The following is a 24,984-nucleotide window of genomic DNA, read 5'->3' on the forward strand; positions in this document are numbered from 1 at the left end:
AGCTGTTCCGTGTCAGTGCATTTTACTGTTGTGTCAGTTGGACAACTGCTTGGTTACTGACATGTGTTGAGAGTAGCGTATTGAAGTAATCCTGTGTGTAATTTTTGTTCATGTACAGGCGAATAATTGGAACCCAGCCAAAGAAATCTGTTGCGCTGTGAATGTGGTCCAGGAAGGTGTTGCATGTCAGTGCATTTTGCTGTTGTGTCAGTTGGATAACTGTTTGGTTACTGACCAGTGTTTAGAGTAGAGTATTGAAGTAATCCTGTGTGCAATTTTTCTTCATTTTTATGGAGAGGATTTTTAAGATATGACCTTGTGAAAAATTATAAGTTTCTTTTTTGGCTTAGTGTATATTGATTTAGATAACGAAAATCAATTTTTTTTGGCTGCTTCGACCATCAACACCTCGTCTACCCTTAACTTTAACAAATTGAACACAAAAGTTTTAACATAAATAAAGTCCATGATTGAAGGTAGTGATAGACAATATGTAATTAATATGATGAAATTTGTGAATTGCTGCATTGTTTTGTTTTCGTCAGTAGCTTCTTTTTTTCAAAAGCAGCTGGTTGTAGAGTGGTGGCTCTTAGTATATATCCGCTCAATGCTCCTGAATCCATGCCTTAACTTCTCTTACCTCGGCCAGATGGGCAAAGAATGCAATACTCTGTACTGTCTTGCCCAGCCCCATCTCATCAGCCAGGATGCCATTGATACCACAGTCATACAGATTGGCTAGCCAGTTCATTCCTTTCAGTTGATACTCTTTCAGCTCACCATTAAACATCTTGGGCTGGGGATTCTCTGACTCTCCTGCTAATGATGGATTGGTAAGACTAAAATCACTATCAACTGCATGGAGAAAATTGACAGCAGAACAAAGATGAGTATATGTACCAAGTACAGGAAATAAATGTCATCAAATGTTAACTAACATTATGGATGCAGTCTTAGGGTAGCAGTTGGTAGTACATTTTTCCTTTTTCTGAAGATTGGGTTGAATTCCTTGTATCATTTGCACAAACACATTATACTATACATTAATTTGGACTACTTACATTGCTTTTGTTTGACCACACCAATATCAGCATCAAATGCCTTTCTTTCAGTCTCGGTTTTGGTGTAAGCGTTAGACGCATTATCAAGTGCTTTCTGTTTCATAAATTCACCATCTGCAAATTGAAAGAATGGTAAGAGTAAAGTGTTTAAACTGATCAGGGTTTTCTTTAAGCATTTTGCTGAAGGGGTATTTTCAAATTTTTTTGACCCTTTCAATTGTGAATTTTTCCTCTGAAGGAGTCAAAAACATTGCCCAAGGGGTATTTTTATAATATTATTTTGAAGACATTTTTAACAATATGTGTGTTTATGGAGCCATAGGCGTAGATCCGGAGGGTGGGGTGGGGGGGGTTGGGGTAATCTCCCCAATATTTTGCCAGGGGTGGTCCATACAATCATCCCCCAATGTTGACGCCTGTATGTGGATTTCTGATCAAATTAATCTCATATTTGGCCATTTTAGCCCCAAAAATGCATATTTTTGCGCGCTTCGCGCGAATTTATTCAACTTTTGCACCATATTTCAACAGTTTAGCTTCAAAATAGCAAAAATATTTGTACCACAAACTTATTCTTTCTCCAAAAGGTGCTGGATTCACTATACACCAAGACATTTTTTCCCCCCCCCCACGAGTCAAAAAGAAATCTACGCCACTGTTTGGAGCAGTGGCGGATCTAGAGCAGTCAGAAGGGGGTGGGGGCAATTTTAGAAGAAAATAATAATATTTAAAAATCCCCCCTGAGAAGTAAGAAACTCTTGCAAAATGAAGACCTAATTGAAGCAATTTGGTGGGTCATTTTGGCAATATCAATGTGTAAAATGTTAGTTTAAAAAGCCGAACATTTGTGAAATGAGCAGTCCATGGAGTCTTTCGTGGACGGCTTTCCCTATTATGGTAGGCCTATAAGTTGTGTTAAACATAAATTGGCAAATGTCGAAAGCAGAAGTGAAAGTGGCCATTTGTTTATCAACTATACGCAGGCTGATGTTTCCCCCTTAGAACTTGGACAATTTTGCAAAATGAAGACCTAATTGAAGCGATTTGGTGAACCATTTTGGCACTATTACTGTGTAAAATTTAAGTTTGGAATGCCAAAAATTGTGAAATGACGGTCCATTTAGCCTTTCGTTGTCACGTTTTCCCCATTAGACCTATAAATTGTGTTAAACATAGGGCCTAAATTGACAAATGTCGAAAGCAGAAGCGAAAATGGTCACTTATTTATTCACTACGCATGGGGGTGTCTGAGGGGGATGTTCCCCCCCCCTGAGAGGGAAAATTTTGCAGAATTAAAGTCCAATTGAAGACATATTTAGTGCATCATTTAAATAGAAAAAGGACCCGAACCCAATTTGCAAGATTTCAAACTGACACTATACAATTTTAGAGACTCGCAATCACTAAAACATACATGGATCGATGCTGACAAAATGTGATGGGCCCTACATATCGGGAGTAGGTCCTAAATGCCAAAAGCCGAGAATAAATGCATAATATCGGGTTTTTCTCTATTCAAATTTTGCAATATCTGAACGCGTACGTTTTCAAAATTTTGTACGCATTGGACTTTGGGACCATGGATTTGAAGGAGTCAGAAAAGTGCCTGAACGCGTAAACGCGTGTTTTGTGCGTTAAAGTAAACCCTGAAACTGATGAGATAAGACAGGTTTAACCACCGTGAGCATAACACATTTCAATATTGTTAACTAAGTTTTACTTATTTTGATTCCAGTGAGCACAAACTTGTCTATATTTTTGCAAAAGAAACTTTGTGCTTGTGGTATGAAATCAGAGGAGGCTTAAAGGCATTCCTACAATGCACTATGATTGGGAAATTTGATCAATATGACCCAATTTTAAAGGCAAAATCCCCATTGCCACACACACAAAATGGTAATTTTAAAACTGCAGCCAATGGGCCAATAGTTGAGACTTAGGACTGATATTTGATTTTCTTACAGGAAACATTCATATTGTCCCACTGCATTAATTTTATTCCTAAGTCTCGATGTTTTGAATGTTAAATAATAGGATGAAAACACCAGATATTTGCACACATTCCCAATGCAAGGTATGACCAACTGTACCACATGTGTACAAAAGCCAAACATACAAGGTCAGAAACCCCATTGGGTTGTGGGAATGCCTTTAAACATCCTCTGGTATGAAATAGAGAAGTTCTGATTGGAAACAACCATTATGGTCACCATTCCCGTTACATGCAATTAATCAATCACATATTTCTGTACCTATAACCTTTCTGTATTTGAAGTATTGGACGGTATGTTTGGAGGTAGGATTTGTATTCTCAAATTGCCTCAGTCACCCTCACATGAAAACTTTACGCAAAACGTGGCTACCTAATGTTCCGGCACCATATATTTATATTGGGCTACTATAGAAAAAATATTAAATTCGTGAACATCGTGGAACATTCAACTACGCTTGTTACTACGTGACTAATCATGCTAACTACACACGCGTACAACGCTACTCTACGCGTCCATATTAGCGAGGCTATCTGCGTACAACTGCTTACTACGCACAGCCAAGCAAAGAGTATGTTCCACGATGTACACGAATTTGATAATTTTTCTATAATAACATTAATATGTTGGCCCAATGGGCTTGTAGATATTTGACACCAATATATAACATAAACAGGGCTATTGGAATTTTAAGGGTGCTACTGAATTGGAAACTGACGTGATTCCAAAAAATGTTCTCACCATAATCATCTCCTTCAACATCCACAAGCACCCCTCCTTGCACATTAACCTGTCGCATTGGAGTGTTGTCTTCAAGACGACTCAAGATTTTCTCTTTCTCCTCTGGCCCATCACCAGTCAGCTTACTACTCATAAAATGAGCATACAGTTCTGTTTGTGTGATCAGGAAATTGAGTTTCCTCTGTGTTCTTTTAGCCTGAAATTAATAGATTGATTAATGGGAAACTTCATTAAAAATACTGGCAATGAAAATCATGTCAAGCTACTGCTCTCATCAGAAATAGTATCATACTACATGCTAAAGGAACCTCACATTTCCACTAATACACATGTATCTATGCAACTTTATCTACTTCCTAGTATGGTAGTATTTGTCAAAAATGCAATACCTCTGATCATGAAATCTCACATATTGATCAATTTTTAAACAATCAAATTCTTGCAGTTAAATACCTAGATATAGAAGCTGTACAGATTATTGCACAACTACCCAGCAGATAACAGCTGGGTAAACAGAAGATATGAGGTTGAGCTAATTAATATAGCTCTCATTAATATATGGCTCAGAGGGAGTTCATAATTGTTAACACACTCCAAGTTTTTATCTTCCCAGAATGTTTTTAACAACAACCCACACCTACTAGTCAGCAACCCGGAAACTTCAGTGCTGAATGGTTATCTATGTGGAAAATTCTTTGTAAACAGATTGTATGGACTCATCCATAGCAACCCATCTACTTACCTCCCTGATTTCATCATCCAATCTCCTCTGTTCCTGAGCTTCTTTCTCAGCCTTCTTCCTATGTTCCTTCTCAACTTTGTCGTAGTGTTTCCAAAATGCCATCATTTCTCGTGTGAGACGTCGTGCCCGATATGGTGTTTCTTTACATTGACGCTGGGATTGGATAGCAGATCTTCGAAGTTCCTTCTGACACCCCTGGGCAAGTTTCCGGGCATTAGTAAGCATATTGTTGTGAGTGGAACTTCTGTGCTTTTGGGCCTAAAATAGCAAGATATTGTATGGTCAGCTTTCTATACATTCTTCATTTGAAATATTAAAAAGATACACAAATCCAGAATATCAATGTCCTTTTATTCATCAGGCATTTCAGAATAAAATATTAAAACACTCACATACACAAATCATATGCATACCACAAAAACTGCAAGTTTTCTCTCCTTACATTTTGCTGAGTCCCTTATCTTATGATGCTGTTACAAACAAGTCAGGCTAGAGTTCTACAATCATTTTGCTGAGTCCCTTATCTTATGATGCTGTTACAAACAAGTCAGGCTAGAGTTCTACAATCATTGGAACATATGACTGCAATTGCATCCATGGTTTCATGATCATTGACCTTTACAGGTTGGGAATGCCACTATGCCAGCCACTGGCTACACAGCATTCACTAAAAGGTCATGAATATGGTACATTTAATATGTCTCTTTTCTGTTTAAGATTAGAATTCAGCTCAAGTTTCAATCCATTACTCATTTGTTATGTTCCAAAATGTGACAGTCATGAATACATAGGATAATTGACTTCCAAGAGTTGCAGCTCTCTGCAATAACTTGCCTCTTCTCAAGTTGATGGTGACATTATAATGAATTTCAGAGTATGAAGAATTAAAACATACACACTAGGCTGTGTGGTTATATCACATGCAATCTTTGTCAATGGCTCAGGGGTAGACGTAGAAAGTGTCATTTCGCATGAGAAAGGCTTGACAGTGGCAATCAATATTGTGTCCAGTGGTTGCATGATTTCATGGTCTTCAACACAGACAATACTGCTTATCACTTCAAATTTGGTAGTGGTAGAAACGGAATCAAAGCATAACACACTCACTTGGCAGCACTATCTTAATGCTCTCTCACAAACAAAAATGCAGTTTGATATCACTACCCATTGAGGTGACAAGCTGTATAGAGATCTGAAACTCTGAAATAGGCATTGGCAACACCCAAAGACATGATGAGGCAAATCAGTACAAACAGGCGCACTTTCCTTGCTCCCAGTTCCTAATTATAAAAAAGTCTATTCCTGACTATTTATAACATGATTGACTGTCACACATAACAGTGATAGATGCAAACCTTGGGGATATCTTTTTTGGATATAGCCATCCATACCCTCCTCCTCCTTGCATCCACATCTTTGATGGCCATCACCTTCTTGTGGTTAATAGTTGCTTGGAACATGGCTACAGATCCGTCATTGTCTCCCGTTTGCTGTACAACAAAAGAAGATATGAGAAATGAAGCAATTGTTATATATTATGATGAGTTTTGTCTGCTGCTACAACAAAAGGCAACTTATGGCCGGGTATTAGATTACTTATATATTTTGTGACTTTTGACAATGTAGTTTCTCAAACATGTCAATTAACAAGCTTGTATCCCATATTTCACTATGTTGTGATATAATGTGTGATACAACTGTATAAATGACACCAGTTACGTTTAGGTGAGATGTGGGCATGGAAGCATCTTGATGTTAACAAGACAAGTTATTGTCCTATTGTTGGTCAAATGATTCAATTATTATAACGGTACTCTGCAAATGACTACCATATCCACATTTCATGTTATCTATAATCTTATCTATCTAGTCCAGCTATTTATGGCAACTTTGGCTGGTTAGAATCATGAGTACATGTACATACACTGGACTGGGTACTCTGTGGTACCAAATATTTCACATGTTTTAATAGACAAAGGAGTGAAGTTAATGGATCTAGAAATGATCCTGCAAAGACTTTTCTGACTATTTCTTTAATACAATTTTTTTTATAATTTCACAAAATTTGCCTCACCATCAAGTCACCTTTTCTTGTAAAAAGTTATGTTTAGTTATACACCACACTGGTTTAGTCATCAGTTCATTACACTGCAATCTATGGTTTAACTTACCTGTGATATCAAATGCACTCAAAAAGTTTAAAAAATCAAGGCACAGCAAACAACTCCCATGAGTAAACTACACCATTTTAATGCTAAATCAGACCTTTAATATCCATAAACTCCTAATCTGTCAGGGTTATCATCACACATGTTGCATTAATGCAATAAGATGTGTTATTTACACAGAATATGTTAAAGGAGTGATTTTATGTATACAACAAATCTAGCTAGCAAGCATGTCAACATCTCCAAATATGAACACATTTTTCAAATTATTTATCATTTATGTGCATGGTTAGTGCAGAGGTGTACGTGTTAGGTGTTAATGAAGCATATTATTCTAATATATATGTGCTTGATAAGATAACTTACATCTCCTGAGTCTGATAAATAGATAACAGCCATTGATATCCATCAGGGCACTGATATCACTATAGCACCAAGCTAATCATGGTGCACAACATCAAGAATACAACTGATAACAGATACCATATAGCTAATATACATGTACTTCTTAAGCTGAATTTATACTCGATCACTGAGCGATTGCAATGCACCACTTTTGAAAAGCGATGGGTAATGGTCAAGTAGGAAATGATTGGTTGATGCATTCATGTGTCATGCAACATCGCTCGGAAGTGGAGATTTCTTCAACTTGCAAAAGTGACATTGTTTTTGCCTGAGCGATTTGTATTGATTGATCGGCTAGACGGAACTAAACACTGAGCATGCGAGAGAATCGCTTTTCTGCAAAAGCGATCGAGTATAAATTCAGCTTTACAGTACCTGTCCACTACCATCAGGAATTACGGTACTATCAAAGATCATCAATGGCACTGCATTGGAAAATTCATTGAGATGAAGATCTTCTATAGTCAATTTGACGCAAAAATTCACAACTTCACCCATATCACACATAGTGTTGGCTAAATAGGAGTTATAAACACCCTTTCTTGTAAAAGAATGCCTTAGCCTGGTCTATTTTGGTCTTGATAATATTGATAACTTAATGATGTTGTTCTTGGCAAGCTACAATCTTGATTGGCACTAGGAATTGTCATTTGCATTCAAATAAAGTTAAGCTGCATGATAGATCGGTAGGGCAAGATTTTTCAAAAATAGACTCAATGAAAACAACATGATCCAAGAGTTTGTAGTCCCTGGAAATGGGAATGACAGTCAGTTTATGTCACATTTGAACCATGGAACGGATGGAATGTCTACCCCATACTGCTAATGTGTTCATCCAAACACAATGTGATATGAAAGTATATGGAAGTATCAAAATATGTTTATTTCTTACACCCTAACAAGGCCTAAATCAACATGCATGCCTGATGAGTATATAAAATGCAGTTAGGTTTATGCAAACAATGTCAAATCTTTCAGTTCTTGTCAATGCATACCCAGCTAAAGGCTACATTTAGTTTAACCAAGAGAGGTTTCTTTCAGCAAAAATAAAAGACGCATTTTATTTTCTAAACATTAAGTGTTATATTGTTAGCACAATATGCATTCAGGGTTATTTTATTTCTGTTTTAATGCACTTTACTCAGTTCATTAACACAGTTACTGAAGTATTTGAACATATCTAAAAATGTCTAAACCAATGTTGTGTGTGGCTAACATAGTACAATGCAATACTTTAGCAGCATGTGTCAAGCTAATAACCTGATCTGATTGATTGACTTTGATGCTCAAAATCATAAGAGTTAAAAGAATTGATTTCCAAGGATCATTTTGGAAGATCAAAACATCACTGACAGGGGACACTGGGCCAGTGAATTTCCTTACTTTTCCTAGCAGGATATGGTGTATTGTTTTTAAGAATGCAATTCATTCAAACTATATCAGATCTGGTTAAAGTTTGTCCATCAAAAAGTATTCTCCATTAACTTAGGTAAGGTTGAGGTAAGTTTGAATGGAAGGTCCGGCTTCCATCTCAACCCACACCTCCTTGGAAGGATACTTCCAGAGGAATAATAATACTGTAAATGTTCGCCTAATGGCGCACATGGGCTCCTTTGCCTTGGTGTAAATTTCATGTACAAATTGAGAGCCCCTCCTCTGAAAATCCTAACAAGAATTAAGGGTACGTGCCCTTATTTGCTGCTGGGATGTTTACGGGAGGGCACTTTTAGATTGTGCCTAAAATTCCAGTTATGTCAAGGCAACCCATAGCGCCATTAGGCGAACGTTTACAGTAATTCAAATATACAATAATAACAACTTGTTAGTAATTAACATCAAGATGATCAACAATGTGATGATGTGATAAATAAGAAAATATATTAACAAACCAAAGCCCCTCTAAACACATGCTAGCCATCAGTTTTACAACAGCTTAACTTAAGACCAAATCAGCAGCCTAGTGAGCCTTCAACATTGATCAGTTTTTACAGATTTGTTTGTGAGTTACTTAAGAACAATATATTCAACCAAGCTATTTCTGGCGATTTGAACATGCATTAGACACCACATTCAACATGCTGTGTTACGTAAGAGCAACATGGTACATGGAACAGTGGCATGCACAAAAGGGGGCTAGGAGGAATGCCCCTCCCCACTTTGTCAATCAGTCAGGGAAATGCACCCAGTCGGGGGAAATTTGAGGTTTACCTATTACCATCTGGTTAAAAGTTGAAAGCTCACTAGAACAGGTGATTTTGCCATTAGTCAAGCAGTTGTGAAGCTGACTAATACTCACCATGAGAATATTATGCTCCCCATCCATGGGCTTCCTCCTCCTCGTCTTCTGTAGTTTCTCCTTTTTCTTGAGTTTTTCTAGAAAGGGTTAGAGTTTGCAATTAAGCATGCAAGGGGTCAATGTTAAAAACTGAACAGAATGAGGAAAAGGAAGGTGTTGAATAGACCATTTCAGAAAATCAAAGAAGCCTTTGAGACTCTGAAGATGTATCATCCATAACATCTTTAAATAACATGCGCAACAATGAAACATCACCAGGGCTTCAATTACAAAGGATTCCGGGAATTTCTGAAATAGTCTATTGACTGAAACTGATTAAATAATATATTTATTAAGTGGCTGGAATATACTGTTACACTGGTTGTCAACATTTTGTGACCTATTTCTGATACACTGATTTTCTACAACTGAATTTATTTCAAGCACCGACTTATAGAAGTATGCACAATCAGGACCATTTATGGACTGGTTTCTTTACATCAAGAACATTACAACAAGTTTAGGTAAAGCAAAGATAAAATTGTGTTTCATCTTGCAAGATTCTGGCAACAGCATTTTATAAGGATTTTTAGATTCTCTCGTTGATTTTTGAAGTGAGAAAGGCTAAAAAATCTACAAGAATATATTTAGATTCACACATATAGCAGTTTAGGAGAATCTCTGCAAAAATGGATTTTGGATTCTCGCCCAATTTCTAGGCCTGGGTTAAGCCAAGAGAGGATCAGAAATGCTAACAAACAGTGTGGTTATATGGTTTAGTCTGGAATGTGCACATAAGAATTATGTACAATGTATATGATATCTACTAACAACAGGTTTGGTTACAACATACCCCAACATGATAGGGCCATATTATGAACTAGTGTACATGATTGTAAATGGTAAATCATGATGATTCAAATTAACATTGTAATCAGGATATCAGGTTAACAACTGTGTCGTGAATTTATTAATTTAAATGTTAAGTGATGAAACAAATTAGTACAAATATTTTGTTGCTCAATGGTCATTTTTCTCATTCAAATTGCTATAACTTGTCAAAACCCTTGAATTGTGAACAAAACTTACAACAAAATTGTTATTGAAAAAAATAAGCTTAACTTGTACATTGCTGTGAGTATAGCAACTTAGATTGGCCAGTCTGTCAAATAAGTTAACACACACTAGGCCTAACCCTGATTAATTGATGTGGTTTAGCATATGAATCAAGATACTTATATCTATCTCACACATCAAGTTACAATGCATTCAGTAAATGTTATTCCTATAAGGAGCTGACAGGTGGTTATCACTTGGCAATGCATGGAATGGATTAAATCAAATCATTACCTGTTTATCTATGCACCTGTAAGAGAGAACTGTAGCATTGTCATAGGTTACAGTGTATGTTGGTGCATCTCTGTGTTTGAGGTGTGTAGGGGTGAGCATTTGTGTGTGGGGTGGGCATGTGAATGTCTTGGTGGGGTGGGCATGTGAATGTCTTGGTATGGTAGGGTGGGCATGTGAATGTCTTGGTGAGAGTGTGCATGTGAATGTCTTGGTGGGTGTGGGCATGTAAATGTCTCGGTGGGGTGTTTTAACAAGACAATTATAGTGCTGTCTACTGAGTTTATTCATCAGTCACCAAGATGTCTTTAGTTCAAGAATATCAAACTTAAGTAGGTACATATTTCAGGATAAAAGTGCACTAGCCACTAGCATTCAATAGCAAAACCCAGAACACAAATCCTTGTTTTGAGTAAGTGCTCGGTACTTAAGCAGTTAACCGAAAACATTTTCCCAGGCTCAAATCGGGCACTTGCTTTGTTGGCAATTAAAACTAAACATTGGTTAATTTCAAGATACATGTAGGTAGTACTTGTGCTTGTACAGTCTGCGTAATTGACTTAACCTGCACAATTCTAGATTGCGACCAGCAGAATACGCACATACATCACTTTCAAACTTGAGGTGAACCGAAGAATAGTCTTGTAAATACACCAGGCAAGTTGTAACATGACTGTTACTTGCGCGGGTGTCTAGTTGGAAATTTGAGTCTAGTACCGACATTTCACATGGAGATAAACTGGAATCTGACAAGAACCAGACAAGTTCTGCTGGTAGGTAAGCTGGAAAAACTGCAACTGCCCCAATTTGCAACAACCCTGGGTTAATTGATCAAAGTTAAGCATTAGCTCCTGTATGTAACTACTTTGATTTAAGACAAAAAATTCTTAACTACATTGTAACTTATATACACCTGTGCCACAAGTGACCATCAGTTTTCTTCTGGTAAGAAGTATACAGAAACCTGATAGGGATGATTTTATCAAAAGAAAAGACAACACTGTGGCTAACTGCAATATCAGATCTTGCAATCCAGTCCTGTCATTCCATCAGACTACTGATTAGGTTCATTAGTAACTTGATGTCATGTGTATGATAAGTACTAATATTTCTAAAAGTTTGATGTGAAATGAAATGTGACATGATAACATGTTATGGGACTCTTTAGTTACTCTTTAGAAAGAACAATGCTAATTATTACCATTATTTTGTCCATGAAATTCTTCACCCAGTGAAATGAAACTTGTTAAAATATTCAGCTACATCAATAAAAATTTGACATGGGGACATAATTGACTGTTCCAAAACACAGGTACAACTTGAGTCTTTTTAAACTGAGTATCACTTTCCCACAAATGACTAATCTTCTTTACAATGACAATTATACAGTAATGCTGTGTTCCTTTTTCTCACTGTCCAAAGGAAAATTTCAGATACAAGACTTTATCTTAGTAAAGCCTGAAAGATAATTCCTTCCTTGTAAAAAATGTCAGGATGATTCATTACAAAATTCTTTCAACAGATAAATAAGAAAGAGATAAAATGCAAATGTACAAGTCCCTGTGGTTTGGAGCTCATGTCTTTGATGTGTATTCATGAGGCCAATAGTAACACCAGTGTCTCACAAATTATGCATGGCGTTGTGTGTCTTGGCGTTTACATGAAATATATCACAACTGAGCTTTGGAAAATGCGGTGACAAACCCACACTTAGTATAGCATATTCGTCTCACTCACTACATGGAACAATTGGCCCTCATTAACAACTGTGTACATTTTGTCTTCATCCTATCCATCTCTTTCTTACAAGTAAGTCCTGGTCATAATCTCCATGACTAGCATCTTCTACTAAGACTGCTCCAGTCACACCTACCTTTGAATTTCTTGGTATCTCTCTTTCTTGGTTTTGGTTGTGGTCCAAATACAACTCTCTGCTGGTCCAAGTAACGGTCGTAATTGGACAGCAACCCAGTGCTGTAATATTGGTATTGTTGTAACTACAAAGTAAACAGTGTAGAAATTATCAATAGCACATGTCTGTATTTCACTGTTGCAAAATCTTAATTTTGTTATTCTTTTTTTGATTTAAAATAATCGGTGTGATAAGATATAAGAAAAATATAAAGTACATTGTGTAATGTTTGTTTCATGTCCCAAACTGAATCACAGAGGTATTATTCAAGCAATCACAAAATATTGTTACAGCATGGTTCATGTCAGTACATTTATTTACATTTTATTTATACAGGGTAGCCTCATCAGCTGCACTTAGTGATGCTCTCCCTGAGGGCCCTTGCTAAATACTACGCAACATGTTGACAGGAACCACTTTCTTACCCTCCACTCTTTTACATTTTGTTTAGTACTCCCATTTTTAACTTAATCAAAATGAAATCACAATTGAAAGAAAAAGGTGATCGTAACAAATAACTGATATCTTGAGGATTATGTGAGGTTGTGAAAAAGTCTGGGTGCATTATTTAGAAGCTACTGCTTGAAGGTAATATTATATTGCCATGCTTCCTCTACATTTGTATAACTGCACTTATTGTACATGTATATGGAATATCCATTCTACAATATATTTGCTGCTAATCAAATTACATATCAAAATATTCTTGAAATCCAATCTCATTAAAGATGTAACATGAATACAAAGTTTTAGCACAAAACTGTCATTGCATGCAAGTCAGTAACATCCCCAATTATAATTGCTTGAAGCTCCAGATATGGAGCTAATTGACCAACCCACTGTATAAATTTACACTACAGGATTAACAAAACAATAATAAATGATGGAATGACATGAAGTATTATAAACAAAATATCTCCTTCAAAAAGAATGTACACAGACTTGTCAAAAATCAATGGTGAATATTTCTGATTTGATTCATTAACCCTACCAAACCCAGCCAAATCAAATAGTTAATATTTGTCTGTCCTTAAGCAATGTGGGGCAAGGCAACACCTCAAGATGGTTAGTAGGGTTACACAAAAGGGCTTTGTTGAACTTACTTGACACTACATATAGTTCAGGTATCAACACTTTGAGGCTTCTACTACGCTTGTAACTTTGTTATAACACACAGTAACAGAATGAGAAATAATGATAAGCCATCAAATGTTCGAAAATATGATAAACAGTGGAATAATCAGCAATACATAAAACAATATGGATTGTTTGAACACATCAAGCCATGGACACATGGTAATACAGATAGTCCATGGGATGGTCTCCATTCTCCAATTTGACTCAATTGTAGAATGTGTATTCAAGGGAAAAATTACCCAATGCACCAAAGACAAAATTTTGCCTTGTGAGCCCTATGCTTTTGCCTTGGTACCTTCAAATGTGTAACTTCGGACACAATCTTTAACATGAGGTTGCCGTGGTGCCCTACCAAATCATGCTTTCAACAAATTGCCTGGCCATTTCTATGGGTGACCCTTTGCAAACAAAAGTGTTTTACATTGCGTATTGCTATAGCTACATGTATAACTTTGGACACATTTTAGCATGAGCTTGTCTTGTGCCCTAGCATGCTTTTAACCAAATGTGTGACACTTGCAAGCAAACTTTTCAATTTGTTATTGCTATAGCTATGTGTAACTTTTGACACATTGCATCTGATTGCACTGGTGACCTAGCATGTAAAGCCAAATAGCCTTGAAAATGGATGCCCTCACAAAACAAACTTTTTAATTTGTATATTGCTGTAACTATGTGTAACTTGAACACACTCTTTAGCATGAGATTGCCTTGATGCATGTTTTTAGCCATTAAAATTGCCTTGAAAATTGGTGACTTTTTTATAAACTAAAAGCAAATCAAACTTGAATCCTCTGTGCTTTGATCTTTAGCGACATTCCAAAATTTGACCCTTGTGATATCAATGTGTTGCAAAATGTGTGCATGAACCATCCCCCAGTTGCAGTATAGGGAAATGGCCCTTATTTTATGCAAAGACCAATTAAATATCTTCCTTGCTTGTTTTATTTACTTTCCTAACTGAATCCAAAAATTTGACGTTCTTTATTGTTTGCTTTTTACTTATGTAACTGAATCTGTAATGGGAAATTCTTCATTGTTTACTGCAATGTGCAATAGATTCTTCATTCTTCAGCATAATTCCATACTACCCAAACACACCCTGTATATCATGCACTTTAGCTTCATTTACAGAATGATGCTGTTCTTCTTCTTCCTTCTTTTTTAACAAGGATGTTTTTGCCCCCTGTACATTTGCTGTATCCAAGAAGTGCAGAATTTTCAAGAATATATGAAAATATGATGCCTCCAACCAGATTTCATTGCATGCATGCCACCTTGGGGAACAAACAGTACAGAAACCCCTCCCATGTCCCCCATGGTCCTTGTCGAGCTGGATTGTGACCGCCTACCACCTTGGTTTCTACAGCCTAAATGAGGCAGACAGTGATATATAATTGGCTCCCTTATTGAGATCTGATACCCTTCCTTTTGTTTATGATTTCATTCATTTGCTAGATGACAAGGGAAAGAAAGAGACAGGATTGAGCATTGAGCAATGCCTATTTAATACAACTTAACAAACATGCTGCAAAGTATACATATTGGTTTATCCAAGTTTTACAATTCAGTAAAATAACTTAGAAAATAGTATCTTACCCAGGTACTACAATGCCAAAGTGGTTCCTGGATTTGGCATGGATAGGCAGCATGAAAAATTCACCAGATACAAGATTAGTAACAGATACTAGCTCATTTAGTTTGAAGTTTTGATACATAAAATTGGTTTTTTAAGGTGTAATCTTAGTATAGTTCTTAATCATCTAGAAACAAAGTTTCATGTGTGTACATTTAAAAGACCTGTTCCAACATCATGAGATTTAGACAAAGGCAGGGCATTTTTGACTTTGTCCTATTACAGAGCAGTTAGAACATCCAAACTACATTGTGCATGATCATTTGCATAACTTCCACATAATAAACAAAGGAATTCTCAATTCACTGGAACAGGTCTCATTCTAAACTACTTTACATTTATAACAAGTACATCTAAATTACTGCAGACATTTACATTTTTTTAAAAGCTTTAAAAGAGCTTTAAAATATGCTTGAAACCAGACCTCAAATCATTTCTGACTTGTATTACAAAATTACACTGCAGATAAATTTGAAGTTAGGATACAATGTCATTTTGTGTGAGTGCAAGAATGTCTTATGCGCACACACAGGCAATACCTGCCAGTTGTATCATTAGAAATGGTCCAATGTCAAACTAATGACTTGGAAAGGATTATCTGTCATCAGTAATGCCATAAAAATCATTATCTTACTAAATCCATTCTGTAGTGGAACAACCCAAAAGCTTGATTACATCCTATAAAAGAAGTGATTAGGAGGCTGACTAACTCCCTCCCTCCCTGGAATGTGTGAAATGTTGAAAAATACAACCTAAAATATCAGTTTAACAGACATAATCCGAGTTTTTGAGCCCCTCCCTAATGAAAAGACTTTTGTGTATAGGAAGTCTCAAATTTTTCGGTCTGTTCCCTAAGCAGTCAGTTTCCAGCTCTATTTAACATAAGATATTCCTGCACTCACAGAACAATCTGAAAAGGGATAAAAACAACAATATAATGTATATTGGTAAGAAAGATGAATTGAAATTGTGAGTTTCGCACCAGGTAAATTTGGAGTGAAAGTTGCTCTGGATCCAGCAGCAATATTAGGCTATTCCAGTTGTAATCCATACACCTCCTATAAAGACATGACCTTAATCTCACACACAGAGGGTGGAGATTTCAAATGGAGCCAACCATTCAGGTAACTCCATTTAAAATTCACAATCCCCTGTGTGGGCGATTAAGGTCACGTCTAACTTATACAGGGTGTCACGGATTTCAACTGGAATAACCCATTACAGCAACTCAGACTCACTCATGGAATGTTTCTTGGGCAATTCTTTACTTTACATTTCACCTACCTCTCCTTCTGTGTAAAATTTGCTTTGTGTTTGTCGCTTAAAGATGTGCAATCGTAGCATCTCATGGTAATCCTCCTGATTGATCGGTGCTTCCTCGTCAGTGTCCGACGAATCGGAGCTATCGCTCAGCAAGATATTCTGTTATTATCAATTTAAAAGAAGGTTTTTATGGTATTTAGCATGCGGGTGGGTGCACAACAGCATTTTTGTTTCTCACATGGTGATCATCAGGAAACAATTCAGTTTTGCTTATATGCCCTTCCTAGTCAATGCACTTTATTGTTATAGTCTGCAGTATTTTAACATTCACTAGAGCTGTAAAGGTCTGCGTAGCATTATGCAAAGTGATATTCAGATGATTCTCAAACTGCTTTAACATATTTCATTAAATACTTGTAAATCACACTGTAATTGATCTATGACTACATGTACAAAGTCATAATCACAATTGTGGTGTAAGGTTACGAGAAGGAAATAACATTGGCAAGATGCATGTATACAAATGGCTATGCTTCAATTAGTATTATTAATACAGATTTCTCATCATCTGTTGATGATGATGGTAGTTTTATTCCCTGCTTACCTTCAACCACTTCCTGCCTTTCCGAACTTTAGAAAAATTGTAGAGTCTTCTCTTATCTGATTTTCTTTCTACAAATTTAAAGACAAATTATTAGGATCAAATAATAGAACTTTGACTTAGAACTACATACAAAGTTTCAGATCTTACATTTCAGGCAAACTGGCATGCAAAGAAATTACAAAATAAAATCATCAAACTATTTCTGTGCTTGGATATTTGTACTCAAATCAATTATGATTGATTTTACACATGTATGCAGATGTGAGACTTCTGTCATATCAAAATTACCCCCCTGGCTCAAATCATCATCATCAGTCGACTGCAGAGCAGGCGACTACAGGCGTTCTCTTGGGCAAGCCAAACAATTTTGTTTGGCTGCAGCATCCCTTCAGTATCTCCCAGGAGGTGCTGGACATACTGTAAGTACAGTGTGCGTAGTTGTCCTGGTTTCCTCTTCCCATTTGGTGGCTCAAAATGCCAGGACAAAATTGACTTAACGTTGTAATGTGCATCTTCCTTTTTTGTCTCGGTTGTAGGTCACAACTGTCTTAATTATGACCCAATTTAGGCATTAAAAGTGTACATTTTTGTGCGCTTTTGTCCTGGTAAAATTATTTTAGTAGAGGGTCAGCAGCCTCAGTACACGCACCTGTTCCAGAGAAACACAACCCACCCACATGTAACAGCCTACACACTTACCTGCTGGGGTGGCAGCAAGACCATTAACTACTTTCACATTTTTAAGGGAGTCTCTTTGCTCCTTTTTCAATGTTTTCTCATCAACTGCAGTAAGACCAACTTCTTCTGTGTATAGCTCTTCGTCACTACTTGCATCACTGATAGAATAAACAATAACAAAGTGAACAAACTATTAGAGCAAATAAGATCTCACCTATTGTCTGAAATGCATGTATGTTATTTGCATTATTTATCTCTTAGTTTTAGCAGCACAATTATAATAGAACTGCATGGTGTGGAGTTAACTGTAACTCAATAGGTGGTTTGGGTGGGTGTACCCTGTGTGTTATGCAATCATGTTGTGTCTCGGTACTCTTCCTGAGTGTGAGATTTTGTGAGAAATGGGTTAATGAGCCTCAGAATGAGCCCCAATTGATAACATTGGGGTTTTATGTGCTTCTTTGCTTATAAACTGAAAGGCAGCATCATAAAATGAAATTAAAATAAACATAATTTGTATAACATGGTGATCAAAGTTATTTCAGATTCTGCATTATAAGAAAACTGTAATTTTTTTGTCATAAAGTTATTTCATATTCTTCATATTCTGTAATCAGTTGATGGAATTACATTACATTTTTGTCACTTTAATGTGTAGATGACACATAAAACAGCATAGGCTGAATCAATGCTGAATAAGAACAACAGCTATTCAGAACATACTTTCCATAAATTAATGTAGTTTTGTTTGTATTATTTCTTTTACTGCATTAACTACAAATAGCAGGGCTATTCCAGAAATAATCAACACATGTCCAAGAAAATGGTACCAAAAACCAATAATTTTAACTTTTTCATTTGCCCTGCCACTGAGACAAAGACATAAAACCACTTTTTTGGAAAACATGTTAGTTTTTTTTTCACATGTGGTGTATTATCTTCTGGAAAAGCTCATTAATTCTTACGAGATATTCTCATTCATCAAATTCTCCACATTTTGGAGAAAAGGTTCAAGATAAAGTGAGTGTTCCAATCGTTGTATATGGAGTGGTTTTGCAATCTGAACTCCAATGGCAGGTCCTTCAGGAAGAATGTTTTCAGCTTTGGATGCAGAATAAGTTTCTCCTGCCTCTGATGCCTGGTTAGAGTTATTGTCTCCTACTCCCCCTAAAGCTGCTGCTGCGTCGGCTGCTGTAGGTGCTGCTGCTGCTGCTGCTGCTTGGTCTGATGTCTGTTCTTCACTCATATTACGATGCTTCCATTGTGAAGTCTGTCAAATACAAGTATGAAAAATATGAATATTTTTAGGCCTCAAAATACAGATAAAAGTGTGGAAATTTAGAGTACGGTAATAAAAAGTAGGAAATCAGGCAATTGCTTGAAAACTGACATGCCTGACTGAACATGTATAAGATGACACAAACTAGACTCATTGTCACCAATGTTTTATGTGTCTAGATCAGGCTTCCTCAAATAGATTTGTTGAAGCGCCACATGAAATAAAAGAAAACTGCAAAGTGCCACTCAGTGGCTGCGAAGGAGCCATCGCGGTGCTTTAGCACCGCCGGGGGGAGTCAGAGGGGGTGACCCCTGTGAAGCTATCGATTTTTTGAAATTTGAGGTGCAAATGACGCCATTTGGTGCAACATTTTGTACTATTTTAGCCTGTCTTTACAAGGAGAACATGGGAATTTATTAATTAATTTTTTTTTTTTAAATCCAAACGGCGCCGCGCGCCACGCGGGAAGCCACGGCGCGCGCCGCTATTTGCGGAACCCTGGTCTAGATCAAGGCCCCCGGATCAATATCCATCCTAGACCCGGTCTACACAAGTGCATTTTTCCCCGTCAATTTTAAATCATTCATTTATACAGAAGAAACACAAAATTCTTACACATATTGACCACCCCATTTTCTGATGAAACAAATGGATCAAATGTCAACCTGTGCATGCTCTATATTAGACTATGCCATAGTCAAATTTTATTAAAAATATGTTATTATATTAGTCATGATGAACCCATTTCGTTGAACTCAAAATTATACTGATGTTTATTAAAATATCAATAGTAAAATGGTCATAAAGAGTTAAAAATATCAGATGATTAGTGACAATAAAAGTAATTGAATGCAACATTATCTTGCATAATTATAATGGCTCACTTTAATACTGAACAATTCTGATTTTGGAATCTACCAGTTTATTGATAGCGAACCCGAAAATTCGACTATGGACTTTGCATTGTAAGCAGAACTTTACCCCCCGGACTTTGCTCTCTAAAAACACACTGTCAAGCATACTTGTTTATCAGTCCATTAACCACAAGTACTAAACATGGTATATAGTACAAGACGCAGCTAGATGTTTGATGAGAGATTAACTTTCGTGTCAACACAAAAGCGCCGCAAATACCACAGACAGTTGTGTATGCGGTGTAGTAAATGGTAATGGCGCTGGGCCCAGAAGATTTAATCCATAGCGAGATATGGGCGACCAAGCACAGGCACTCCATAAAGATGCATTACATCATGGCTCTCCATAGTCTACTGTAGTAGACCAGTTTAATTTATCATTCCCTAAATTAAGCTCTCTGACCTGACCATGGAAAACTCATCATTCCTGTTCTGATTCAACAGCTCAGATATCCATGGGAAAACTGGTCTACTGCATTTCGAATATACAATGAACTATGCACTCTATAGTGGGTATGATGTTACTTCATTAAAAATGCAGTCTTGGCTGTTTATGCACATATCCTGTGGTTTTACCAATTAAGCCGTTTGAATAGCCGTCCAGCGCGTATTATTTGCACAAGGTCCAATGTATACGCTTGACGTCACGCACGTATACGCGATGGTTAAGCTGTCAAAGGAAATCTGAATGACACAGATAGAGCTACCCCACGTGGGTTGGGTTCAGTGAACACAGTGGGTTGGGCTAATGCATAAACATGAATGCTTGCCTATTTGTTATTGGTTAAGATTTACCACCCACATTGATTTTAACTTCATTAACATTCATCTCAGATTCGAGATGAAAGAGGTTGAGTCTATGTGTTAAGATATGGTGGGTCACACAGGTCATATCCAACTACATGCAGTCCTTTTTTTCTCTGGGCAGGGCAGTCACTGGAGATGTGATGTGTTTAGTCATAGATTTTAAATGGTTTCATGCATGGAAACGTATGAATTGTTTATCACAAAAAAAAAGGAATGCAGCGCAGTCTAGGCTCTCCATAGAGTCCCGTGTTAAAAATCTTAACCGCAAGGCAAAGTCAGTAGTTTACTTGGGAAGCTAACAAAGAGAGGGAGTAGGGTGACTGAAATGATCAGATGTGAAAATCTATCAATTGTGCACACATTAATTAAATCAGAGTTTTAAGCTTAAATACAATATCCAGAGTATGCACAATGGGCAAGTGGACTACGGGGTAGTCTAGCTCTATATCTAGTTAATGGATGTAAAAAAACCAAAAATGCATGCCTGACAATAATATTAATGAATAAAAATTTCAAAAAAATTGGCTCTAAATGTTGACTACACCCACCAAGTTTCATTCCCATCCAACAGTTTTTACTAATTTGACATCAGATAACCCCTGGTGACCCCAAAATGACCTTCCAAAAATGTGGCTCTAAATGTTGACTGTACCCACCAAGTTTCATGCCCATATGACAGCTTTTACTAATTTGACCTCAGATGGCCCCTGGATGACCTCAGGTGACCTTGACCCACTAACCATGTTAAAAACTTTTTCTGTCTCAGGTCAAGATAATAATAGTGCCAAAATGGTCCACCAAATGGTTTCATTTTGCAAAAGTTTCTCATCCCCCTCAGACACCCCCTGCATAGTGGATAAACAAGTGGCCGTTTTCAATTCTGCTTTTGACACCCAGCACATTATGTTTTTAAACACAATTTAGCGGCCTACAATAATAGGGAAATCTTGTCCATGCACAAAACTTAACGCATGGCTTCATGGGCCATCATTTTACAAATTTTAGGCTTTTTCAAACTAAAATTTCACACAATATTTATAGTGCCAAAATAGTCCACCAAATGGCTTCATTTTGCACAAGTTTCTCACTTCTGAGGGGAGCACATCACCCCTCAGCTCAGACGCCCCCTGCGTCGCGCAATCACAATGTGATGGCCGCTTCGCAGCCATTTTCTTACATATTATTAGACCAGATCCCCCCTGATATTAGCCCCCCATCAAATATAAATCCTGCGTACAGCCGTACCGGGGGCCGTACGCGCCTGTAAATATTATTTTATTTCTTCCATGTTTGGAGCTGAGCGTATCGAGTACATGAGCGTAAACACACAGGCGATAAACAATCACGCTGATGGCTGATCAACAGTCTTGACAACAAGACGGCTAGTTTACCCAGGCATTGGTCGTCGCGTCGATCGTCGGCACATAAATTAGGGGAGGAGACCTAACCACTTCTACGACTACGCGATTCTACAGGTCACCTCAGTCAACCACAGAAGGAATAAAAAATAACTGTAGTCTGATTTTCTACTCCGGTTTATATACTTCAACTTGAAGAAAAGTCAAGGGCGGGTTTAGAGGGGGGCGCATCTGGCGTGCGCCCCCTCAGCCCCTCTTAATTTTTGCAGAGCTGATGCGCCTGACTAGTCTATGTGTATTTTTGCAGAGCGGCGTCTGACTTTGTGTGGGCGCCGAGCCGCGCCAGCAGGGGCAGTGGCGGTGGCTCGCCGCCCCCACTATTGAAAATTCCTGGATCCGCCCCTGAAAGTAATATGCCAAAGACAAGGTCAGACCAAGGTCAAGGAATAAATGAACAAATTCATGAATTCAACTTCAGGCTCAGCCTAGCCTCAGGCCAGGCTTGAGCAGTCAGTGAAGACACATCTACAAAAGCAGCACATCTACAAGGAACACCTGTTATGATATAGGCCTGGTATTTGTAGTTAAGACGACATCCAGACTATGGTACATAATAAAAATTGTTGGTCATGTTTGTAGGCCCGTCTTGTCATACTCACACTCACAGCAGACGACAAAACACGAAACAAAACAAAAACAAACCAAAGAAAACCCCATCCACAACAAGCTAACTACAAAATACAGTGTTTCAACTCGCATGACCTCATAGGAGCATGTTCACAAGTACTTGCTTTTGATATTCTGGTGTTTCCTTGCCAGTTACAACCGTTACGAAATGCATTGTCGAATAATAAAATAAGAAAAAGAAATTAAAATATTCTGCACCCAAAATTACGATCGCCATTCAATATATTGGGCACCAATCCGGCACCATGACCGACACCCACTACGTTCATGCAACCCTGTTTTGTTTCTGCCTACCTCAACCGGGAAAATTCCACCACAAATACGTCTGGGTGGGTCTGTATAATTCTTTGCAACGACTCTCACAAAATGGCGATTTCAGCACTGGATTTGTACAGCTCCCAGTGTCAGCCACGCACGTTGAACAGTTCGCATTCGGCTGCCCTCCTCCTTCGCAGGGGGTCTCCGCCATGCGATATTTTTCTACGATCGGATCCATTCGGGCACTACTTCGGGTCTTCGGCAATGAAGTACGGAAAACTGTATTGAACATAGTATAAAAAATAAAACCAATATGGAATTCATGATCCTTGCATGGCAATATGGCATCCTCCTTTTATAACATTTTTCTATAAAATATCTACGAAAAAAGCTTATTCCAAAATTACAGGTAATTCAATTTCAAAAATTTTGCCATTGGTTGGTTGGTTGGTTGACGTAAATCCCTCCTGTGAATTAGGAGCACCAGATTTCAAAGAAAGAAATCTGTAAAATTTTTGAAGCTAAAATGTTGAAATATGGTGTAATCATCATCATCATCAGTCGGCTGCGGAGCAGGCGACTACAAGCTTTCTCCAACTAATGCGATCTTGGGCAAGCGAAACAATTTTGTTTGGCTGCAGCATCCGGGGCAGCATCCCTTCAGTATCTCCCAGGAGGTGCTGGACATACTGTAAGTACAGTGTGCGCGGCCCCGGGGCGCGGCCGTCCCGGTTTCCTCTTCCCATGTGGTGGAATATAAAGCGCATATTCTTTCACAGGCTCGCCATCTTCAAGACGCAGTATATGGCCGAGATATTTGAGTTGATGAATCTTGACTCTGGCAACCAGTGGAGTGGTGTTGGTCAGGTTGTAGATGGTTTCATTTGGAATCTGATCCACACGCTTGATGTTTAACATGACTCTGTAGCAAGATGTTGCAAATGCATTGATCTTGATTTCCATGTCCTTGGTAATTACCCATGACTCGCACCAGTACAGAAAGACAGTAACACACGTTGTCTGAAACAGCTTGATTTTTGTTTCGATTGGCAGGGACGGTCTTCTCCAAAGGCGTTCCAGTTCCCAGAAAGCTGCCCAGGCTATGAGCGCTTTTCTTCTTTTTAGGTCTCTAACACTAGAGCCCATCTTGGAACCCAAATGGGTGTAAAATATGGTATAAAAGAGAAATAAATTTGCGCAAAGCGCAAAAAATTGCACTTTTGGGTCTAAAATGGCCAAATATGAGGTTAGTTTGGTCAGAAACCCACAGGCGTCAACATTGGGGGATGATTGTATGGACCATCGCCCCTCGCCCACCGTGGCAAAATATTAGGGGGGTTATCCCCCCACCCCCGATTTTAAATTTAAATCACCCATAGAGCTCCACAAATACGCAGCCAGGATAGGTGGATTTTATTTTCCTTATGTTATTGTACTTCATGGCTAAAATATACAGGAAACCTTTATCAGTTTTGGCAAAGAATAACTATTGAAAAATAGCCCCCCCCCCCATGACGGGCCTGATTACAATAGGATAAAAGGTACTAAAATAAATGATACAAAGTTACAAAATCAGTTGGTCCATATCTTTACTTCCAAAAATACAATGACGGAAAAATACTGATGGACACTCTGCTCTGGTATGACAGTTTTTTACAGGTGGTGAATGACGTGCATTCTCTAATTTCAGTAAATTTCCATCGTCAACCGTGTAATTGAAT

At 37.8% G+C, this 24,984-nt stretch overlaps 1 protein-coding gene across 1 annotated transcript in view; it reads right to left on the minus strand.

Annotated features, from left to right (window-relative positions):
- LOC140152477 (chromatin-remodeling ATPase INO80-like) overlaps window positions 1–23,443 on the minus strand; it is a 137,613-nt gene extending 114,170 nt beyond the window's left edge. Inside the window, exons 1-13 of the mRNA XM_072174800.1 lie at window positions 23,300–23,443; window positions 18,926–19,230; window positions 17,982–18,118; window positions 17,283–17,350; window positions 16,700–16,837; window positions 15,379–15,405; window positions 12,604–12,727; window positions 9,405–9,481; window positions 5,891–6,025; window positions 4,536–4,793; window positions 3,794–3,989; window positions 1,062–1,175; window positions 641–855 (exon numbers count right to left, since the gene is read on the minus strand). Coding sequence (XP_072030901.1) covers window positions 641–855; window positions 1,062–1,175; window positions 3,794–3,989; window positions 4,536–4,793; window positions 5,891–6,025; window positions 9,405–9,481; window positions 12,604–12,727; window positions 15,379–15,405; window positions 16,700–16,837; window positions 17,283–17,350; window positions 17,982–18,118; window positions 18,926–19,206 — 1,770 coding nt within the window. The 5' untranslated portion in view covers window positions 19,207–19,230; window positions 23,300–23,443. The remainder of the gene's footprint in view (window positions 1–640; window positions 856–1,061; window positions 1,176–3,793; window positions 3,990–4,535; window positions 4,794–5,890; window positions 6,026–9,404; window positions 9,482–12,603; window positions 12,728–15,378; window positions 15,406–16,699; window positions 16,838–17,282; window positions 17,351–17,981; window positions 18,119–18,925; window positions 19,231–23,299) is intronic.
- Window positions 23,444–24,984: the final 1,541 nt, after the last annotated feature.

The sequence above is a fragment of the Amphiura filiformis genome, chromosome 5 (genome assembly GCF_039555335.1).
Source record: "Amphiura filiformis chromosome 5, Afil_fr2py, whole genome shotgun sequence".
In the NCBI taxonomy this organism is placed as follows: domain Eukaryota; kingdom Metazoa; phylum Echinodermata; class Ophiuroidea; order Amphilepidida; family Amphiuridae; genus Amphiura; species Amphiura filiformis.